Consider the following 20,523-nt stretch of genomic DNA (forward strand, 5'->3'; position numbering starts at 1 on the left):
GGAAGCCTGGGGAAGGGAAGGATTTGCTGAGGGATACACTCTGGGTCTGGGCACTGGCTTTATGTGGCCACCAGCTCATGTGGATACTGCAGGAATTAAAGAGACACATCACGGACTGACTGAGGCAGGTTGTGACCAAGGGAGGGTTACCTGAAGGTGGGCAGGGCAGGCTGCGTGTTTCCACCCCTGCACTCTCCAGAAGCAGCTCTGAGCCCAGAATAGTCCTGCTGATACATCCGCTGGAGGTCTCCCATCTGTGTACTGATCTGCCTCAGCCCAGAAGAGCTTACTCGGTCTAACGGGCTCACATGCCAAGGGAGCAGGGTTGAAGGCACCGCAGCCGGGTTCAGTTGGGGTCCCTGTGAATTGATTTCTATTGTATCCGATCCATTTCCCTGCCTGCAGGAGGGTATCCCGGCTGGGCCAGACTCACCTTGAACCTGCCCACTATCCGCTCTTCCTCCGTCGTGGTTTCGTCATTGTCCCCGATCTTCCCCCGGAAGAGGCTGAATGTGTGCAGCCAGTCTTCGAAGCTGTCAAACTCCATTTCTAGTTCTTTGTTGTAGACCTAGGAAGGAGGCGTGGAAAGTCGTGTGGTGCACATTCCCTGTGCCAACAGCCGCAACCCGGATGGGAGCCCAGAGCGCCCTAGGGCAGTGGGCTCCCATGTCCCATTAAATGCCATTGGGGATTGGGCACCTAATGCTAGTAATTCCCAACCAACAGCAACAACATGTGGGATGACTCACTGAGCCACTCCCGAGCTTCCCAGGGAACTGCAAGGCCAGACGTGGCCGCAGAAAGCAGAGAAGGAAAAGCCAGATTACAGCCCAGCTCCTCCCGTAGCCAATGCAGGTCTGCTTCCTGCAGGACCTTTCCCGGGGCTTTATCCAGTCCCTTTGTAACTGGAGCAAGTGATGGAGTTTGTCTCCATTCCCTTGGGAGACTGTGCCGCAGTGTAGCACATCTCACTGCTAGGCATGGCAGAGCCCCGAGAAACAGCCTGTGTTGAAACTAACCTTGGTTCCCCATGACCGCACAAATAACGAGAGAAACGCCAATGGCAATGACCACAGGGCTCTATTCTATTTGGGTTCTTATCTCCTCCTCCCCACATTATCTGAGCCCCTTCCAGTCCTAAGAACATAAGAATGGCCAGACTGGGTCAGACCATGGTCCATCTAGCCAGGTGTCCTCTCTCCAACAGTGGCCTGTACCAGAGCTCCATGGGGAGTGTACAGAACACCATTTATGGAGTGATCCACCCCTGTCTTGTACTTCCAGCTTCAGTCAGAGGTTTAGGGTTGCCCCAAGCTTGGGGTTGCGTCCCTGACGATCTTGGCTAATAGCCATCGATGGACCTGTCCTCCACGAGCTTATCTAGTTCTTTCTTGTGCCCAGTTATACTTTTGGCCTTCACAACATCCCATGACAATGAGTTCCACAGGTCAGTTGTGTGTTGTGGGGAAAAAGTAACTTCGTCTGCTTTGCTTAAACCTCCTGCCCATTAATTTCGTTGGGTGATCCTTGGTTTTTGTATTGTGGGAAAGCATAAACCACACTTCTCTCGTCACCTTTGCCACATCCCTCACAATTTCATACCCTCGATCACATGCCCCCTTAGTCGTCACTTTTCTAAGCGGAACGGACCTCAATCTTTTTAGTCTTTCCTCGTCAGAAAGCCATTCCGTACCCTTGATCATCTTTGTGGCCCTTCTCCGAACCTTTCCAGTTCTGCTATATCCTTTTTGAGATGGGGCGACTAGAACGGCACTCAGTATTCAAGGTCTGGGAGCACCGTGGGTTTATAGAGTGTCTGTCTTTTCTTTTTCTATCCCTTTCCTAACAGTTCCTAACCTTCTGTTAACCTTTCTGACCGCTGCTGAGTATTGAGCGGAAGTTTTCATGGAACTATCGATGGTGACTCCAAGATCCCTTTCTCAGGTGGTAACAGCTAATTTAGAACCCATCATTGTGTCTGTAGAGTTGGGATTATTTTTCCCAGTGTGCATTACTTTGCGCCTTACCAGGTGTAGCACTTTCAGGACAAATGGCTGAGCCCATGGGCCACCAGCCCCTCCCCAGGCTGGGATCTGGCACTCACCCTAGCCCCTGAGCGGCTGGCACTCACCTTCAGCTCGTCAATCTTCTGTTTGTTCTTCTTCTCAGGAGCCTCAGGTGGCTGTTGCTGCTTCTTCTTCTTGTCCTCTTTGGGCGCCTTGACCTTCTCCTTGGTCTTTGCCTGGCCCTTGGAGCCTTTCATAGGAGAGTCATCAAGTTTGATTTCTGAGTCCAAGGGGAGAGACAGGGGGGAAGGAGGTGGAGATGGGAGTGAGGGTGGGATGAACACAGGACACTCAACCATGGCGGGCATGAAAGCTGACAGCCAACGGTTAAACCTAAAGCTTATGGTTCACATGGGCAACCCCCACCCCAGCAAGTCAGTCGGCACAACCTCGCCCGGGGACATAACGTCCCACTTGCTGACGGACCAGTGGTTAAATGTCCTTTTGGTCTCAGGAGCTCTCACTAAGGGCTGGATTCCCTTCTCACATGGGTGAGATCCAGGGGCAACTCCCTGGAAGTCACCATTGCTACACTGGAACAAATGAGAGGAGAATGGAGTTTTAAGTCTCAGTTGAAAGAAAAATATCGAGGGCACCTTATTTACCGCAATAGGTCTTGCCATCCCACTGCCCTTGAGCAGAGTAAGTCTCCATGCCCAGCACCCATGATGCCTTGCAGCATGGGGAACAAACCCCAGCATGGGTTGTCAGCAGGTCTGAAGCCTAGATCTTCAGCCTACAGCACAGAGCTTGACCACTGGAGCTAAAGGAGCAATCCCATTACGTGGCAGCAGTAGTAAGCTATTACCCTCTATGCAGAGCAGCCACGACACACAAGTATGTTACCCAGGCAGCCAACAGAGGTTTGTTCAAAAGGGACCTGTGGACACTCTTTCCCCAGATCTAAGGTTCCCCCAGCCCCAGCCCAAAGTCTTTGGCGGTTTCCTTTTCCTTTGCTGTCTCCGTCTTGCCAACTTTCATGGCTTCTTTGCCGTGCAGCTGAGAACAGACAGACTGGGACAGACAAATGCGCAGTATGAAAGAGGGAGGGTAGAGCATGCGGGGCGGAAGCTGACCGTGGCCAGGCTCCGCTTGGGAATGGCTGGCAAAGACAGGGGAGGGAGGCCAGAGACACCATGCCAAGAGCAGCCAGAGTGACCTCGCGACTGGGGTGAAGAGACTGGGAGCCAGGGCTGAGCCCCGGGGGTTCTGCAGGGAGCAACCTGGTGCTTCTCATGGTGCAGAGCCCAGGGACTGAGCTGAGACCAGGCCCCTCCTCCTGACTGGCTGCTGATTCCACGCACCCCAGTACACCAATGACCAACACCCAGGTACACCCAGGCCCTCGCTCACCCAGATGTTGGCCACAGGCAGAAACCACATGGTAGCTGAATCGCACTGGATGCAACAGGCCACATCCCCAGCAGGTGCAAACAGTGTATCGCCGCTGATGGCAACGGGCCAGATCCACAGCTGGTGAAAATCAGCCCACCGGGGCCAGCGGAGCTATACTGACTCCCAGCAGCTGAGGGTCTGGCCCCACACGGTGAGAGGTGCAGAGCCGACGGCCCCATGACTGCAGGCTTCCTCCCCAGGGAACAGGTAGAGATGGGAGCAGCACAGCAAGCTTCCTCCTCACCAGCCACCCTGCCCGCAGCGTGATGAGCCACCCAGCGGGGAGCTAAGCGGTACCATCTATGGGCCCGCCCTGGAGCCCTACCCACATGAGCGGCCCTGCTGAAGCCAGCGGGGATTAGTTCCGTGAGTAAGGGAGAGTGGATCAGACCCTATAAGGGGACTGCTAAGAGACACCCAGTAACCCCAAACATCAGTCGTCCAAGGGGAACTGACCGGGGCCCAGAACTCAGAGGTGAGAGTCCCTACACCCCATTCCCGGAGCCCCCTCCTCAGCCTGATGGATTCCCGATGTACCGACTGTTTGCTGCACAGCCCGGACCGTCCTTGGCCAGTTGGACATGGCCACGGACATTCGTAGCCAGCGTGGGCTGCATTAGTTCTTCCTGCTGGTCTGAATTAATCCTCCGGTGACACATGGATGGGGCCTGCCTTTCGCAGCAGGTTACTCAGAACCTTCATATTATTAAATAACCTAGCAAATAGGTGTGACCAGTTGGCTGGAGCAGCAATTGCAGGGATCACAACCACCCTGGGCTCTTCACCCGAGTTGTGAGTGAGATCCCATAGGGCTCGACTCCTGGAGGGGCCAGATCCACCCAGCTGGTTCTTAATGCTATGGGGAGTGGGATGGCTGGGGTGCAACTGATGTGATCAGCAATGCCTAGTGGGAAAAGCACAGGGATGGGCGTAAGGGCTCCTGGATCTGTTCCTGGCATCATCCACAGACTCACCGTGTGATCTTGGGAAAGTCATTTAATCGCCCCATGCCTCAGTTTACCCATTTGTGCACTGTTAGGGCAGACACCTTCGGGGGTGTGACATGCTTGGAGATCCACAGGTGGCATGCACTAAAGATGTGCACGCCCATGTCTCGGGGCAGCCTGGCAGGGCAGGCACTGCTGTATGCTAGTCCCTAAGCTACGCTACCCTGTGAGTTGCCCACAGCCTCCCTGAAGGGAATGATGTCACACCAGCGTAACGGAGTAGGGTGCGGCCCAAGGGGATATAATACAGTTGAGAAACTGGCCATCCTGCTTCTGGTATGGCTGTCCTGGGGGTGGGGGCTGGACAGGCTGGGAAAGCCTGGCACGCTGGCTTATTGTTAAGAATAATACTTTCCACTTCTATAGAGCCAAAGATCTCCGAGTGCTTCCCGCACACCAGCCAGAGGACCCCCGGGAGGAAGGGATGGGCAGAGAGACTAAGTGGCTCTCCCAAGGCCACACAGCAAGGCAATGACTCAGACTAGACGCTAACCACTAGACCGCATTGTCTCCCTGCCATGTCACATCTAAGCCAGGCAGACATCTGCGCCGTGATCCATCATTGCAAGACGACATGTGTCAGGTTTGGTCTCACTGAAATACGTGGTGAGACCCCAAACTGCAAGCTTGGAGCCAGAGGTACAGAATTTAGCAGAGGCTCTGATTTTGGTCTGAACTTTCCAAACCCGGAGAGAGATCTTAGCACTGAGCCCGGTTTTATCGATCTCTGCGTCGCTCTGGTAGCTGGCTTTCAAAAATTTACCCTCTGCAATCTCCAGTTCCTCCTTCTCCTCAGCTTCTGCTGCAGCCGCTTCCTGCTGCCGGAGTTGCTGGAGAGAGACGAAACGGGCAGTGAGATGCAGAGAAGGGCAGGTACAGGAACGATACATTCTATTTCCACAAATACCTTTCAGCCCGGAGCCTGCTAGAAAACACAGACACATAGCAGCCCTGAAATGCAGCCAGCTCTGGGGTGAAGCACAGCGACTGAATAACAACACACAGTCACCGTTTAGGACAGGAAGTGAAGATCAGCTAACATTGTATGCAGAGGTTTATGCAGGCAAAATATAAGCTGGAATTTGTCCAAGGCTTTAGGGATGATGCTAGATCTGGGTGAAATAAAACTGATTTTTCAATTCGCTGGCCATTCTGAAAAATTTTAAATTTTTTTTTTAATGAACCAAAAAAATTTTTAAATTATTATTTTGGATCAAACAAAACAGTTTGTTTAATTTTTAAGCTTTCAGCTTTTTAATTTTTTTTAAATAAAACACATATATTTCACAATGAAAAGTCATTTTGAATCAAAAAATCTCAGAACGTGTCAGAACAAAATATTTTGATTTAAAAATGTTGGAGGGGGGGTATTTTTGTTTTTTCCTGACTAAAGCAATTTAGCAAATTTGACATGAACTTGCAAAATATTCAGATTTTCAAAAATCTGGGGGTCTAGCTCTTTGTGGCAGGGACTCTCTGGGTTTGTACAGCGCCAAGCACAATGGAGGCAAAGTCTATAACTGAGACTCCTTGGTAGTACAATAATAGAAATACTAAATAATAATAGTTAACATCCATTACTGCAGTAAACAAAACAGACCAAAAAGTCCCATGGATCTTTCCTAACAACAAGCGGTCAGAAGCTCAGTTTTACTTCTGTTCCCAAATGAGACACCAGCTGCAAACTCCTCTCTCACGCCCACAAGGCAGGAAGAGAACGGAGAGGGCGTTGTGAGAAGTGAGTTGCCTCATGTGCGAAGGAGTAAAGGAAGCTTTAAGCCACCTTAGCATCCCATAGACCTTTGGGCCCAGCCAGACAGTTGGCCAGAGCCCTGTGTAAGTTAGAGCTGACTTGAGGCTGCTCTAAGTTATGTTCTGGATGCTGGGGTGGCTCATGATGCTGGAGGCATTTACTGGCTGGGAGAGCCTTTACTTTGAAGGCCCCTATATGCCGCAACGAGGAGTGGGCTCAGAGCAGATAAGAATCAGCGACCTAGAGACAAAAGGCTCAGTATCTCATTGTCAGCTTCGATGCTTCTGCAGGGATAATGCGCATGTCCATATCCTCTGCTGGGAGCTGCTCCAGAAATGCCCAACCTTTGTGCTTAGGGGCCAGATTTGCCGGGACCTTGGCTCCGCTCTGGTGTCACATAGCAGCCAAGCTACTGGAGCCTGTCGGGGAATCTGGCCCTAGAATGTTAACCTGAGGAGATGAAATAGCCACTGAGCCGCGCCTGGCAGTGTGAATTCTCCCATGGGCTGGACCCCCTGCCCCCTCCCTCCCTGCCCCGCTCCTACCTCCTTCATAGTCTCAATGGAAGCAAAGTACTTGGACCACCAATCCAGCATGCTTTCATCCGGCTCCTCTTCCTCTATCTCCTCTCCCCCTCCTTTCTTCTTCTTCTTCTTCTTCTCCTTCTCCTCTTCCGACTGCCGGGGCGCGAGGAGCACAACAGAGGGAGAGAAAGAGTGAGAGAGAAGAGGGGAGAGGCTGAAAGAGCCCTGCAGCCAAGATGGGGAAATAGATCCCTCCCAACCCACCCTGTGTACTGTTAGCTCAGGTAGGGGAAACTGAGGCACAAAGCAGTGAAGTGACTCATCCAGTCACACAGGGAGTCAGCGGCAGATTTGGTGCTGTACTTGGAGACCACAGGGCCGGCCCAGTCTTGGGACATTTTAGCTACCGCTCAGAGCCCAGCTGGGAAAAGCGGAGCCCAAAGCTGCAGAGGTCAAACCCTGAGCTCGAACCCACTGGCAAAGTCTGAGGTGTTGGGAGCAGAGGTTTGGGTTGGGGCTCCTCGCTGCTCTGAACAGCATCCATTGCCAGCCCCCTGTTCCCAGGCAGCCCGCCAAGGGCCAAACCCCACCCGCAGCACTCCTGGGGCCAGAGTCTCAGCCGGCGTCACTCCAGATTGCTCCATTGATGTCACGGAGCCTGCTGAGGGTCTGCTCTTCGCTGGGAGCTGGCGGGGGGGTGCGGGTTTGGTGGCCGTAAGAACCCCACTTGGGGCTCCCATCCATTGGGGTCATGCTGGCTCTGGGCTCACCGCACCGTCTACCCCAGGGGTTCTCAACCATTTTCTTTCTGAGGCCCCCCTGACAGGCTATAAAAACCCCATGGTCCCCCTGGGCCACAACAACTGGTTTTCTGCCTATAAAATCCAGGGCCGGCGTTAGAGGGTCACAAGCAGGGCAGTTGCCTGGGGCCCCACGCCACAGGGGCCACCACAAAGCTACACCAGGTGCAGGGGCTCAGGGCCTCAGGCTTCAGCCCCATGCGGTGGGGCTTCGGCTTTCTGCCCTGCGCCTCAAGCAAGTCTAATGCTGGTCCTGCTTGGCGGACCCCCTGAAATCGGCTCGGGGGCCCTGGACCTCTGGTTGAGAACCACTGGTCTAGCCCCACGGCTCCAGCTGTCACTGACGCTGCTCATCACAGACGTGCACAGGAGTGGGGTCCAGTGCCCAGTGAATAGACAGGAAGGCCTCCCTTGACGTCAATGGGCTGTGGGTCAGGCCCATGCAGCGTGTGTGCCAGCTGACTCAGCTTCCCCGCCAGCCCCATAACAACACCAGCGGTGAGGGCTCTGCAGCAGGCCAAGCAAAGCCGAGGGTGGCTTGCTCAAAGCCAAGCAGAGGGCAGGGGCAAGGCAAAGCCCAGCACTTACCATGTCAACCTTCACCACCGCGTCGGAGTTCTGCCGCCCGGAAGGAGAGGGAACAGGGGAGAACATACCGTCAGCAACGAGCCAGGACGCACCTCTGTGCTTTGCCCACACATGCACAACACCCACCCACAATGGGGTGGGAACAGAGACGCACGACACCCCCCCCCCCAAAGAAACAAACAAGGTGTCTGATGTTCTGAAATGAACAACTGCAATTAATAAAACTGAAAAGGCACGGACACCTCGAGGGAAAGTTTGGAAGATGATCCGTTGGGAGACGCTTCTTCTCCTGCTCTGCCAGTTAAATATCACAGTGCTAGATAGCAGGGTGATGGGCTCAGGAGAAATGCCTGGATCCACAGAGCACATACAGGCATTTTCCCCTTCTTCAGCTGCGCATGCCGGTTTGTTATTGTAGGGTTGCTGGTGAGCGGTACCCTGGTTTGTATATGGGCTGGACTGTGCATGCTGGTTTGTTATTGTAGGGTTGCTGGTGGGGGGTACCCTGGTTTGTATATGGGCTGGACTGTGCATGCCGGGTTATTATTGTAGGGTTGCTGGTGAGGGGTACCCTGGTTTGTATATGGGCTGGACTGTGCATGCCAGGTTATTATTGTAGGGTTGCTGGTGAGGGTACCCTGGTTTGTATATGGGCTGGACTGTGCATGCCGGTTTGTTATTGTAGGGTTGCTGGTGAGGGGTACCCTGGTTTGTATATGGGCTGGACTGTGCATGCCGGGTTATTATTGTAGGGTTGCTGGTGAGGGGTACCCTGGTTTGTATATGGGCTGGACTGTGCATGCCAGGTTATTATTGTAGGGTTGCTGGTGAGGGTACCCTGGTTTGTATATGGGCTGGACTGTGCATGCCGGGTTATTATTGTAGGGTTGCTGGTGAGGGTACCCTGGTTTGTATATGGGCTGGACTGTGCATGCCGGGTTATTATTGTAGGGTTGCTGGTGAGGGGTACCCTGGTTTGTATACGGGCTGGACTGTGCATGCTGGTTTGTTATTGTAGGGTTGCTGGTGAGGGGTACCCTGGTTTGTATACGGGCTGGACTGTGCATGCTGGTTTGTTATTGTAGGGTTGCTGGTGAGGGGTACCCTGGTTTGTATACGGGCTGGACTGTGCATGCTGGTTTGTTATTGTAGGGTTGCTCATGCACACTGGCGTGGGGTAGCCTGGTTTGTACGCATGTTGCGCTGTGTGTGCCGGCCTGTTACTCTTTGAAGCAGAATTCCAATATCTATGTGCTCTCAGTCCCGAACGGGGGCTCTCTCTGCAGGTAGCACTGTGTGCATCCACCCAGGCCAGCGTGGGGGCCAGCCTGCGCCTTTCACTCAGGGCATCAGTTTGGTGGCACATCCCACCAGATGGGTGGCCCCTGCTTTGGGTGGAGCACCCCCTGGCGGTCTGTAGCATTGGAAAGAAACACACCGCTCATGGAATGAGCTTGGCCGCTCGGATACTCACAGCCTCCAACTTCACCATGGTCTCCATCTTCTTGATGGGCACCTCCGGCTCCATGCTGATGACAATTTCACCTGGGAGGCGATAGTACGGGCCTCTGTTTGCCAGGGCCAAATAGCCGTTGAGCAGTTTAGCTGGACAGAGGACAGAGAGAGAGAGAGAGAGAGAGAGGCAGAGAAGAGCCAGTGTAGAGGAGACCCGAAGAGATCAGAAAGCAGGAATGCGAGGGAGGCGGGTGATGGGGAAGAGAGACAAGAAATGGGAACTGTCCCGGAAACAAGAATCAGAGAAAAAGAAACACCTGCCCTCAAAGGAAAACCCAACTCAGCCGGAGTCGCTGTCAGAGGACGGGCCACATGGATGGCATTCACACCAGCAATACCAGCTAGCACACACGTGGATGAGTGAGAATTTCATGCTGGAGCACGGAGCTGGGGGGACGGCCTGGGGGACGGGCGGCTTCTACCTATCCACAGCACAGGTGCTGTGTGGACGGAGGCGTCGTCCGCTGCTGATGCTGCCCCATCCCAACCCAGGGGGGCTAGGAAGCGAGAGAGGAGTTCAGTCCCCTTGGCCTCTCGGCTGAGGCCACTGTGGCCTCGCTAAGGAGGGGCCTGCGTGGCTGTGCAAGAGGTCGCCTTTGCCCCTCTAATCCCTGGGGTTATTTCTTCCTCCCGTGGTGCCATCGGCACGCACGGAGCTTTCCTACACGGCCCCTGCCCCGGCGCCGAGTGGAGATGCTGCGGCTGTAGGGAACTGGGCCTGCACCGGTCTGGAGCTGGGCTGTGTGATCGGGGCCTGGGTGGGTTCCACAGGGATACTGACGCCTTTGGTAGATATCAACCCGCTGAACAAGCCCGTGAATCTCCCACCCATCCGACCCCCTGTCCCTTGCTCTGACCCGATGCTCCCACCCGGGAGCCCTGCCGGGCTCTCGGCCTGCCCTCTGCTCAGTTAGACGCTTTAATGAGCAGGAAACACCGCATCATAGAATCATAGAATCATAGAGTATCAGGGTTGGAAGGGACCCCAGAAGGTCATCTAGTCCAACCCCCTGCTCAAAGCAGGACCGATCCCCGGCTAAATCATCCCAGCCAGGGCTTTGTCAAGCCTGACCTTAAAAACTTCTAGGGAAGGAGATTCCACCACCTCCCTAGGTAACGCATTCCAGTGTTTCACCACCCTCATAGTGAAAAAGTTTTTCCTAATATCCAACCTAAACCTCCCCTACTGCAACTCCTTGTTCTGTCATCTGCTACCACTGAGAACAGTCTAGAGCCATCCTCTTTGGAACCCCCTTTCAGGTAGTTGAAAGCAGCTATCAAATCCCCCCTCATTCTTCTCTTCTGAAGACTAAACATCCCCAGTTCCCTCAGCCTCTCTTCATAAGTCATGTGTTCCAGTCCCCTAACCATGTCTGTTGCCCTCCGCTGGACTCTTTCCAATTCTTCCACATCCTTCTTGTAGTGTGGGGCCCAAAACTGGACACAGTACTCCAGATGAGACCTTACAAATGTCGAATAGAGGGGAACGATCACGTCCTTCGATTTGCTGGCAATGCCCCTACTTATATATCCCAAAATGCCATTGGCCTTCTTGGCAACAAGGGCACACTGTTGACTCATATCCAACTTGTCGTCCTGTCTATCACTCTCTGCCCATCCCTGCCCGGCTCGGTAGCCGGCTGGGGGCCACATGCAGCCCAGGGCGTCCGCCCCTCGACTGGTACCTGCAGTGTTCCAGTGCTGGGATTTCTTGTCCGGGGGCCGGTGGATGAACCTCCGCAGGGAGCTGACGGCGTGGGAGCCCACCAGCGTGTACCGGCCAAAGGCCCGGCAGTCCACCACCCGGATGTTCAGGGGTGGGTGGAGCAGCTCGTTCTCTGGGAGATCCTGGAAGGGAATGGTCCCCGTTGCAGGGGGTCAGGGGTTATTTTCGTGGAGGGGATAAGCCTCCTTCCTGGCTCAGACCAGGATCCCATCAGAGGGTGAATGCTAATTCAGTTTCCTTCCCCAGCCAAGCAGGACTCACTGCCAGCAGGGGAAGGGCAGCTCTCAAAGGACCCCTGGGTTTGGGCCCCTCTCTCGGCAGGGGAGAAGGGGATTGCTTTCCAGTGGGGGAGAGAGCAGGGCCCCAAATCACGCGAGTAGGGGATGGGGCCCTACTAACCGGCCTATGTTAATAGAGGCAAAGTGCCAGTTGGTGCCTTTGTGACATGGCGCTGCGTCAACACTGCCAAACAGAGCCCCGCAGCCCTTATCGGCCCAGTGGGGAAACTGAGCCAAAGAGGGTCAGTGACTTGCCCATGGCCACCCAGGGAGTAGCTGCCCAAGTCAGGGTAAGAACTCAGGAAGGAGCTGGATCCCAGGCTAGCGCAAAGGCCACTAGCTCCCCCACCCAGACCAGCTGCTCCTGCTGGACCCCCCTGGGCTCCCAACCCTAGCCCTGCCCAGGAGGGGTCGGAATGGCCTCTCCCCGGCCAGGCAGGGCTCAGCTATCCCCCCTCCCCCGAAGCAGGCTGGACTCACCACTTCAAACCACTTGACCAGGGTGCTGAAGTTGGGGTTTTTCTTGTAGTTCTGGATCAGGGCCGACTGGACGCCCTTGCCGGCGCACTCGATGTCCACGCGGGGCCGGTCCACCTGGGCCAGGTTCACCCGCTTCAGGTCCCGCAGGCCCCAGAACAGGATCTGGGCCGAAGGGAAGGTGCCGAGGTGAGGAGCGGAGAGCCGCCCACGGCCTGTGTCTGACATCCGGAGGTGGCACTGGGAGCTGGTGCAAGGGGCCGGAGTGCCCATGGTAAATGGCTGTGGTGTGATATCGGCTGGGGAATCACAGCCCCCGGGCTGCCTGGCCCTGGCTGAGAGCCTCCCCTTCTGACATCCAGCAGTGGAGCAAGCTTCCCTGCTCTCCAGCCATGCCAGGGTACCCAGCACTGAGTCTGGACCACGCCCCAAACATTATAATGGGCTCTCCTAAGCACCCCCAGCCCCAGCTGAAACAGCCCCACATTGCCTCTGCCATGCAATTTGGACGTAGCCATTTGTGCTGCTTATTGACACCATTGTGAACCCAACCACCAAAAGCCAGCGACCCAGGAAGCAGCCGGGCCTGTGGATGAGCAGCATCCCCGGGGTTCTTACCTCCACTCTGTATTTACTCAGCACAGGTCGGATCCCCAAGGGCACCGGCAGGATGGGACCCTGCTCCATGTCTGTCGGCCCATCGATCGGAGGCAGGTCCGACTTGCCAGCCGGGCCGATCTGGAAGAGACACAACACCGATTAGGAGCCGCTCCATCGAAACGCCGCACAAGCATCCAGCCAGCGCCTCCTTTGCCAGTTCCCCCGTGCCCGGTCGGGACAGGAGGGTTTTACATTCCTGCATTCGCTCCTCAGCGTGTATTGCTCCACGCCCAGATGACTGAAGCCATCCCAAGTGAGGAGCACTGAGGAGATGAGGTTCAGCTCCAAGACACCCCGTCCTGACAGACATGCAGCTAAAGCCCTGCCAGGCAGCTCCCCGGCATGGTGCTACGAGACATGCTCCTCTGTGCGTGGCATGCACTCTCAGGGCTGCACCCCCAAACAGAGGCGATTGGCCCCCGGCTGGCTCTCAAACCTGGGACCCTCATGGCTGAAAGAGGCAACTCTACTGTTTGCGCTGCAGGAGACTTGCCCGTTGGCACCTGCCGCGATAGCACCGGTGTACTAGAGTTGGCAAGAGGCAGGCCAGCGGGCAGTGTTAGCACCGGGCGTCTTTACCAGCGCGGGTGATTAACCACTGGAAGAAACACCCAAGGGAAGGGGTGGATTCGCCTTCCCTGGGCGTCTCCCAGTCCAGGCTGGCTGCCTGTCCGGGAGGCGCGCTAGCCAAGCGCAAGTCGTTGGGGTCCGTCCAGGGGTGACAGGGTGAAATGCCAGGAGTAGACCCCACCCCAACATGCTGCCCCCTGCTGGCCCATTCATCAGCACAGGCCTCACCCCAGCCAGCGGGAAGCGGGGACTTGCTGAGCGAGGACTTAGCCTAGACCCACTGCTGCACCTCCACCGGGAGAGCCTGCAGGCTGAGTTGGCAGGGGCTGTGCTCACCCGTCTCTCCTGGGAGCGTCTCCAGCTCACGCCCGTGGCGATACACGAGCCACATCCAGCACCCCACGTTGCCGGCGCAGCTCCCAGTGCCGTGGGGAGGGGGCTCGCCCAGGGTGGAATTATCTGCTACCTCGCTCCGTGGGCTGGGCTCTTACCTGGAGCAGCTCGAAGGCGGCCAGCAGGTCCCCGGCCGTGGAGTTGCCCCGGTAGATCTGGTAGTACTCCAGCTGGGGCGGGAAGCGCGGGGGGCCGTACTCCTCGTCCGACATCTTCACCACCGGCTTGGCAAAGGTGCGGCCCATGAAGTCCGCCTTGCCCTGGAAAGGCAGGGAGAGAGCTTGGGCATGTTCCAGGAGGCTACTTCCCACCCCCCAGCCCAGCCCCATCGCTCCCCCCAGCCTGGGCGGGCAGGTTTGGGCGGAAAGCTGATCGGCAAGTGGATCGAGAGGAAGAGACTGCAGGACTCTCTGAATCAAGAGATTCTGCCCGGTTCTCCAGGGGTCTGTGGATGCCAGGGTCACTTCATGGCTGGCACCTCCTTATTATATCGTGACCCCTGGCCCCTGTGTGTGGGAAGCCCTGTGCTGGAACAGCCAGGGGGCTGCAGGTAGGGACTGAGGGGCCTCGGCAAAGCTGGGGGACAGGGGTTGATAGCAGGGGGCTTGAGGTCAGGAGGGAGGGGCATTGGCAGAGCTGGGGGACAGGAGTGGATAGCCGGAGGCTGTGGGTCGGGATTGAGGGGCATTGGCAGAGCTGGGGGCCAGGAGCAGACAGCAGGGGGGGTGTGGGTCGGGATTGAGGGGCATTGGCAGAGCTGGGGGCCAGGAGCAGACAGCAGGGGGGCTGTGGGTCGGGATTGAGGGGCATTGGCAGAGCTGGGGGACAGGAGTGGATAGCCGGAGGCTGTGGGTCGGGATTGAGGGGCATTGGCAGAACGGGGGGCCAGGAGCAGACAGCAGGGGGGCTGTGGGTCGGGATTGAGGTGCTGTGCAGCGGTAAAGGCCTGACTACCGTCTCCCTGCCTTCGGCCTCACAGTCACTGGCTCTCTCTCACATCAGCAGGAAATTTCAGCCTCTCCGTGCCACTGAAACAGCCTGTAACGAGCAGCACCGGCTGTATAATTGCCCCAGCCCTGGTGTTCTGCAGCTTCTTCCTTCTGCGTGGGAGGTGGTGCCCGGGGGTAGTTAGGGAGGGTGCCGGGGGAGAAGTGGCTCTCCACAGCCAACACCAACACGGTGTGTGCCCGTGATTAATCCTCCAGTCCCTGGCACTGTGCTCCCAGCGGGCTGGGCCGGGGTGCTCCCTCACCACCGTGTCCTGGTCGTAGATCTCAATGACGATAATGGGGGGGTCGTCCCGCATCTCGTGGGCCTCTCCGTAGAGCTCCACGTTGTCGAAGACCAGCAGCTGGTCCCAGGTCGGGCACAGCGTCTCGTTGAGCACCTGGAGGAGCAGGAAGGGGAAATAGCACCGGGGCTGTAGTTAGAGGGAGGAGAGGGGCAGACGGACTCTCCTGGTACTTCCCACACCAACCCATTGGATATACAAGATGGCTGCTTTAAAATTATGGTGGCGAGAAGGCGGGTCCCGGAGCTGGGAAGCCTGGAGGCAATCTCGTCCCAGCTAGCAGAGCTTTGCCTGTGTAGGGTGAGCCTTGGCCACATGGTGAAGGCCCCAAGTGAAGGAGAAGTGAGGTCTAGTGGCTGAAGCACAGTGCTGGGAGGTCCCCAGAGCTCCGACACTGACTCTCTGTCTGACCTCAGGCAGGTCACTTAGTCTGCTCGTGTATCAGTTTCTCTCCATGTAAAGTGGGGATCACGACAGGTATCCCCAGGGGAGTTGTCAGGATCAGTCATTTGGTGCATGTCCAACAGCACCCAGCAGGGTTCAAACCCCTGATCTTTACAGCCCCAGTGCAGCCCTCCCTGGCTTGAGCTAAAAGGGAATCTCCATCAGCTAGCAGCACTAAGTAAACTATTATCCAGCCGTGGGCCAGGCCCAGAGGGGCACCTCTCGCTCTTTGCCAGCGTGTTATACGTCCGGGCAGCACTTGATGTGCGGTGTTTTCATTACCCCTCCCGCTTCCACCAGGGTTGCTGCAGTCTGGCGGCCCAGAAATTCAGCCCAGCGAGTTCAGATGCAAACCCGCCCACCTCCCCATCCCCGGTTTAGGGACCTGTCTCTTACCTCAGTGCACTGGCCCTGGGTGATGAAGAAAACCCGGGCAAAGGGGTCGGAGAGACCGCTGCTGTCTGCGGCGAACAAGCTCCGGGCCTGGTACATGTGGGCTCGGAGCTGGAACACCTGCTTCTCTGGGAGGAAAGGAGGGGGTGAGACTCCCGTAGCAGGCAGCACCAGAGATGTCCTGAGCCGCGGAGCTCAGAGCAGGACACTCCGGGGCATTCGGGGCAGGGATTAGCATGGACACCGGGGAGAGATGCACAACGTGGCTCCAAACTTCCCCGGGACCTGGGCGGTTTCCGTCTCTGGGCTGGGGCTGCTCCGGATGGAGTGGTGCATGCGGGACGCGCAGCACGCTGGGGCTGCCTTGCAGATTTCCACTGCACAGATTTCCTGCGCTGTGGCCTCTCCTGACCCATGGCTGATGGGCTCAGAAGGGACGGGCCACGTGGGGCAGGAAGGGGACCAGAAGGACAGTCTCCCCGCAGGCTTCCTGTGGGGCAGCACGGCTCCCCACACCAGGCTGCCATCAATCCCCGCGTGGCCCTGGGAGTGACTCCAGGGTCTAGCCCAGCCGGCAGCAGCCGCCAGCCCTCGCCCAGCACGGGCCCCCAGGAGCAGCACCCGAGGGAGCAGAGGGAGAGCGGGCAGCTCTTACTCGTGTAGAGGAGGCTGATGGGTGGGAAGGCCTGGAGGCCGAGGCCCTTGCTGGCTTTCTTCTCCTCAAAGCCGCAGGGCAGGCCACTCAGGAAGTCCTTGCATTGCTTGTTGAGGCCCAGCCACAGGTAGATCTCCATCTTGGCCTGCACCGTCCAGCCGGCCGGCCCGAAGCCCCTCTTCCCGGGCAGCTGGGCACAGGAAGAGAGCTTCAGCTGGGGCATAGGGCACACCAGACCAGACCCATCTCCTGCCCTACGGGGTCAGACCCACCATGCCATTCAGCCCACTCTCCACCTCCTGCCCTATGGGGTCAGACCCACCGCGCTGTCCAACCCACCCTCCACCTCCTGCCCTATGGGGTCAGACCCACCGCGCTGTCCAACCAGCAGCCACCTCCTGCCCTGTGGGCTCAGAGACACCTGGCATTTTTCATTGTCTTCCCCACCTACCCCTGTTGTGTGTAACCTAGCAGGAGGCCTCCCACGCTTACAGTTCAGGTTCTGGTACCGCACCTACAACAGCCCCCAGTACCTGACACTCGGCTCCTTCCTGCCCTTCCCCCAGCCTCTATGCACCTCCCCTGCCTCTTTTCACCCGCCCCTCTTCCTCCTGTCTCTTTCTCCATCCCCCCCGTCTTGCATGGGCCGTGGTGGCCCCATCCAAGCACAGGCTGGTTACCCTCAGGAAGACGGTCTTCACTTTGGCACAGTCCTTGCCGGTCTCCTCGTCCACGATGGAGTACAGGATGTCCTTGGAGGGGATGCGGGCATAGGCGATGCGCTTGCCGTTGCTCATCATCCAGATGAAGATGTCGGGGATGCTGTGCTGTGGCTGCGAACCCCAACAAGGCTCCGGTCAACACGGCGGGCGTAGCCAGGCGCCCTTCTCCCACCTGCTCTCCCCTCATTCCTGACACTGACTGAGGCCCCAGGGGATGGACTTGTCTAGTGTCTCCCCGGGCTCACTCACTGTAGGGTCCCCCACTCCCTTCCTTAGGGACGGTTTTAAGCCTCCCCGGGTGGATTCATAGATTCCCAGGCCAGACGGGACCAGTCTGGCCTCGTACAGAGCATCCAGGCCGTGGGACTGCCCTGAATTAATTTCAGGAGGCCTGACTGGCCCTCAGGGTCATTAGCAGAGGGGTGCTGTGACGTTATTGACATAATCTGGGACGTATAGATCATTGTTGCAACCAAGGCCCTATAGTGGCACCAAATCTTGTATAAAGGGGGTCAAATAAGGTGTCTAAGATGAGGTTATGGTTTGCTGGTTATGATTATGCTGTCTCTAGGCATGTATCATTTTTGTATTTAAAGTTATAAGTATTGGCTCTAGACTGACTGTAGTTCAAACTTGTGCTCTGCTTCTGGGTGACACCCCAGACAAGTTGGTGTCAGCTCTGCCTAGCCTGCTGGATGGCCCATTAAGGACCATCAGCTGTACAGCTGACCCACTGAGAGAAGGCAGACACGCCTGGGGACTCAGCCAGGTGTGCAGGGACCTGCCTAGGGACCGAACGCTGAGGTGTTTCCAGGCCATGTGCTGGGCAGCTTGTCCTTGGGACAAAGAAAGAGAGGCCACATGGCAAGAGAATATTAAAAGCTGCTGCAGCTCCTCCATCTTGTCTTCAGTCCTGCTTCCTACCTCTGGAGGGACTTTGCTACACTGAAGCTTTGAACCAAGGACTGAATGACCCATCCCAGCTGGGGATGTTCTCCAGAGACTGGATTTGAACCTGCCGTTTATTCCATCACTGCTACAAGCCTGAACCAAGAACTTTGCCATTACTGTATGTAATTGATTCCATTTAACAAATTCTAGCTCTCATCTCTATCTTTTCCTTTTATGAATAAACCTTTAGATTTTAGATTCTAATGGATTGGCAACAGCGTGATTTGTGGGTAAGATCTGATTTATTTATTGACCTGGGTCTGGGGCTTGGTCCTTTGGGATCGAGAGAACCTTTTCTCTTTTACTGGGGAATTGGTTTTCATACCCATTTGTCCCCACAACGAGGGGCACTGGTGGGGATACTGGGAAACTGGAGTGTCCAAGGGAATTGCTTGTGTGACTTGTGGTTAGCCAGTGGGGTAAAACCAAAGTCTTCTCTGTTTGGCCGGTTTGGTTTGCCTTGGTGTGCACAGAAACCGCAGCCTTGGGCTGTAACTGCCCTGCTTCAAGCAATTTGTCCTGAATTGGCACTCTCCGTGGGGTCCCGCCAGAACCAGCATCGTTACAGGGGCAGCACACAGATCTCACGCCACGGTGAGGCCTCAAGGAGCTTTAACTCTCTGGCTGTGCCCCCAGCAGCAGCCTGTGTGTATAGTAAAGCTGGGAGGAAATCAGAGTTTCCATCTCGTGGGACGTTCCAATATTCCATCCTTTGTTTTTGCCCCAAATTGACATTTTAATTCGGAAATGTCCAAACGTACTGTTTTTATTGGCTTGGTTTGATAATGAACTGCCCGACCTGCCCAGGGCCTCAGGGGAATTCATAGATTCAGAAAAATCAAGGCCAGAACAGACCATTGTGATCAGTGAGTCTGACCTCCCGTATGACACAGGCCAGAGACCTGCCCCATAGTAATCCCCAGAACAGATCTTTTAGGAAAACATCCAATCTTGATTTAAAACTTGTCCATTTTATCCACATCCTTCCTGAATTGTGGGCACCAGATGTAATTCAGTCACATTCTTCTCTGTCGGCTGAGCTCCGTGGCCAGACTACATTTCCCATGATACACTGCAGCCACGGAACTCTGGCACCTCAACCAGAGGGGGCACTGTGGTGCATCATGGGAAATATACTCCACCCAGGGAGCCTGGTCCATAGAGGAGAATGGGAACACGAGGCACCAAAATTAGAACTCCCACGAGGCACCAACAAACCGAAATGTTTTGACCCCGCCATGAAACAATTCTGCATAATGGGAATTTTCCCAGGGAAAATGTTGGTTTGGTGGAAGCTGCATTTTCCATTGGAAAATATTTGAATGGAAAATTCCTGGTGAGCTCTCCTACATAGGGCTGCTACAGCCCCTCTCCTGGGTGGAGTCTCATGCTGTCAGGAGCAGGGACCAGGCTGCCTCCGCTGGCCGGTTTACAGACAGACCTTCAGCCCTCTTCCAGGCTGGTGATTAATGAGAGTTATTAATGTCATCCCCGTTTTCACAGCACCACTCCCTGCACTCTCTGTGTCCTCTCCTGAGCTCCACTCTGTTCAACAGCTCCCAGCCCCCATTCAGCCACAAGCCTCCCCACCAATTCTCCCCCTTCGGGCCAAGCCTATCACAGGGCAGAAATGGCTGCGTGTAACCCACGTTAACACTGTATGATTCTTTGTCCCCCTCTAGCAGCTGGTCCATATGAAGAGCTTCCTGGAGGCTAATAGCTCAGGTGCTAGCGGCTCATGCATTTACCTGCAGAGGTTCCAGGTTCAATCCCTGCAGAAGACCCAGGCGTTGCTACCTGCCCATTCAAATCAACCAATGCACTTGTGTACTGTAGGAAAGTCAACGAGGCCCAGACACCAGCATGGGTATCATAAGAACATGAGAACGGCCATACCGGGTCAGACCAAAGGTCCATCTAGCCCAGTGTCCTGTCTCCCAACAGTGGCCAGTGCCAGGTGCCCCAGAAGGAATGAACAGAACAGGGAATCATCCAGTGATCCATCCCCTATCGCCCATTCCCAGCTCCTGGCAAACAGAGGCTAGGGACACCAGCCCTGCCCATCCTGGCTGATAGCCATGGATGGACCTATCCTCCATGAACTTATCTAGTTCTCTTTGGAACCCTGTTATAGTCTTGGCCTTCACAGCATCCTCTGGCAAACAGCTACACAGGTAGACTGTGTGTTGTGTGAAGAAATACTGCCTTTTGCTTGTTTTAAACCTGCTGCCTATTCATTTCATTTGGTGACCCCTAGTTCTTTTGTTATGAGAAGGAGTAAATATCACTTATCTACTTTCTCACGATTTTATAGA

At 55.8% G+C, this 20,523-nt stretch overlaps 1 protein-coding gene across 10 annotated transcripts in view; it reads right to left on the reverse strand.

Annotated features, from left to right (window-relative positions):
• OTOF (otoferlin) overlaps window positions 1-20,523 on the reverse strand; it is a 206,174-nt gene that overhangs the window by 16,854 nt on the left and 168,797 nt on the right. For 5 of the 10 annotated variants that reach the window (XM_078852014.1, XM_078852016.1, XM_078852013.1 and 2 more), the window contains 14 exons: window positions 17,216-17,368; window positions 16,536-16,725; window positions 15,884-16,008; window positions 15,005-15,139; window positions 13,851-14,012; window positions 12,748-12,867; window positions 12,133-12,294; window positions 11,334-11,496; window positions 9,608-9,738; window positions 8,134-8,163; window positions 6,767-6,898; window positions 5,232-5,298; window positions 2,132-2,286; window positions 434-568 (listed from right to left, as the gene is read on the reverse strand). In XM_078852014.1, the coding sequence (XP_078708140.1) occupies window positions 434-568; window positions 2,132-2,286; window positions 5,232-5,298; window positions 6,767-6,898; window positions 8,134-8,163; window positions 9,608-9,738; window positions 11,334-11,496; window positions 12,133-12,294; window positions 12,748-12,867; window positions 13,851-14,012; window positions 15,005-15,139; window positions 15,884-16,008; window positions 16,536-16,725; window positions 17,216-17,368 (1,860 nt within the window). The remainder of the gene's footprint in view (window positions 1-433; window positions 569-2,131; window positions 2,287-5,231; window positions 5,299-6,766; window positions 6,899-8,133; window positions 8,164-9,607; window positions 9,739-11,333; window positions 11,497-12,132; window positions 12,295-12,747; window positions 12,868-13,850; window positions 14,013-15,004; window positions 15,140-15,883; window positions 16,009-16,535; window positions 16,726-17,215; window positions 17,369-20,523) is intronic. The other 5 variants (XM_078852019.1, XM_078852018.1, XM_073335512.2 and 2 more) reach the window with 3 other exon arrangements.

This window comes from Lepidochelys kempii, chromosome 3 (genome assembly GCF_965140285.1).
Source record: "Lepidochelys kempii isolate rLepKem1 chromosome 3, rLepKem1.hap1, whole genome shotgun sequence".
Classification (NCBI taxonomy): Eukaryota; Metazoa; Chordata; order Testudines; family Cheloniidae; genus Lepidochelys; species Lepidochelys kempii.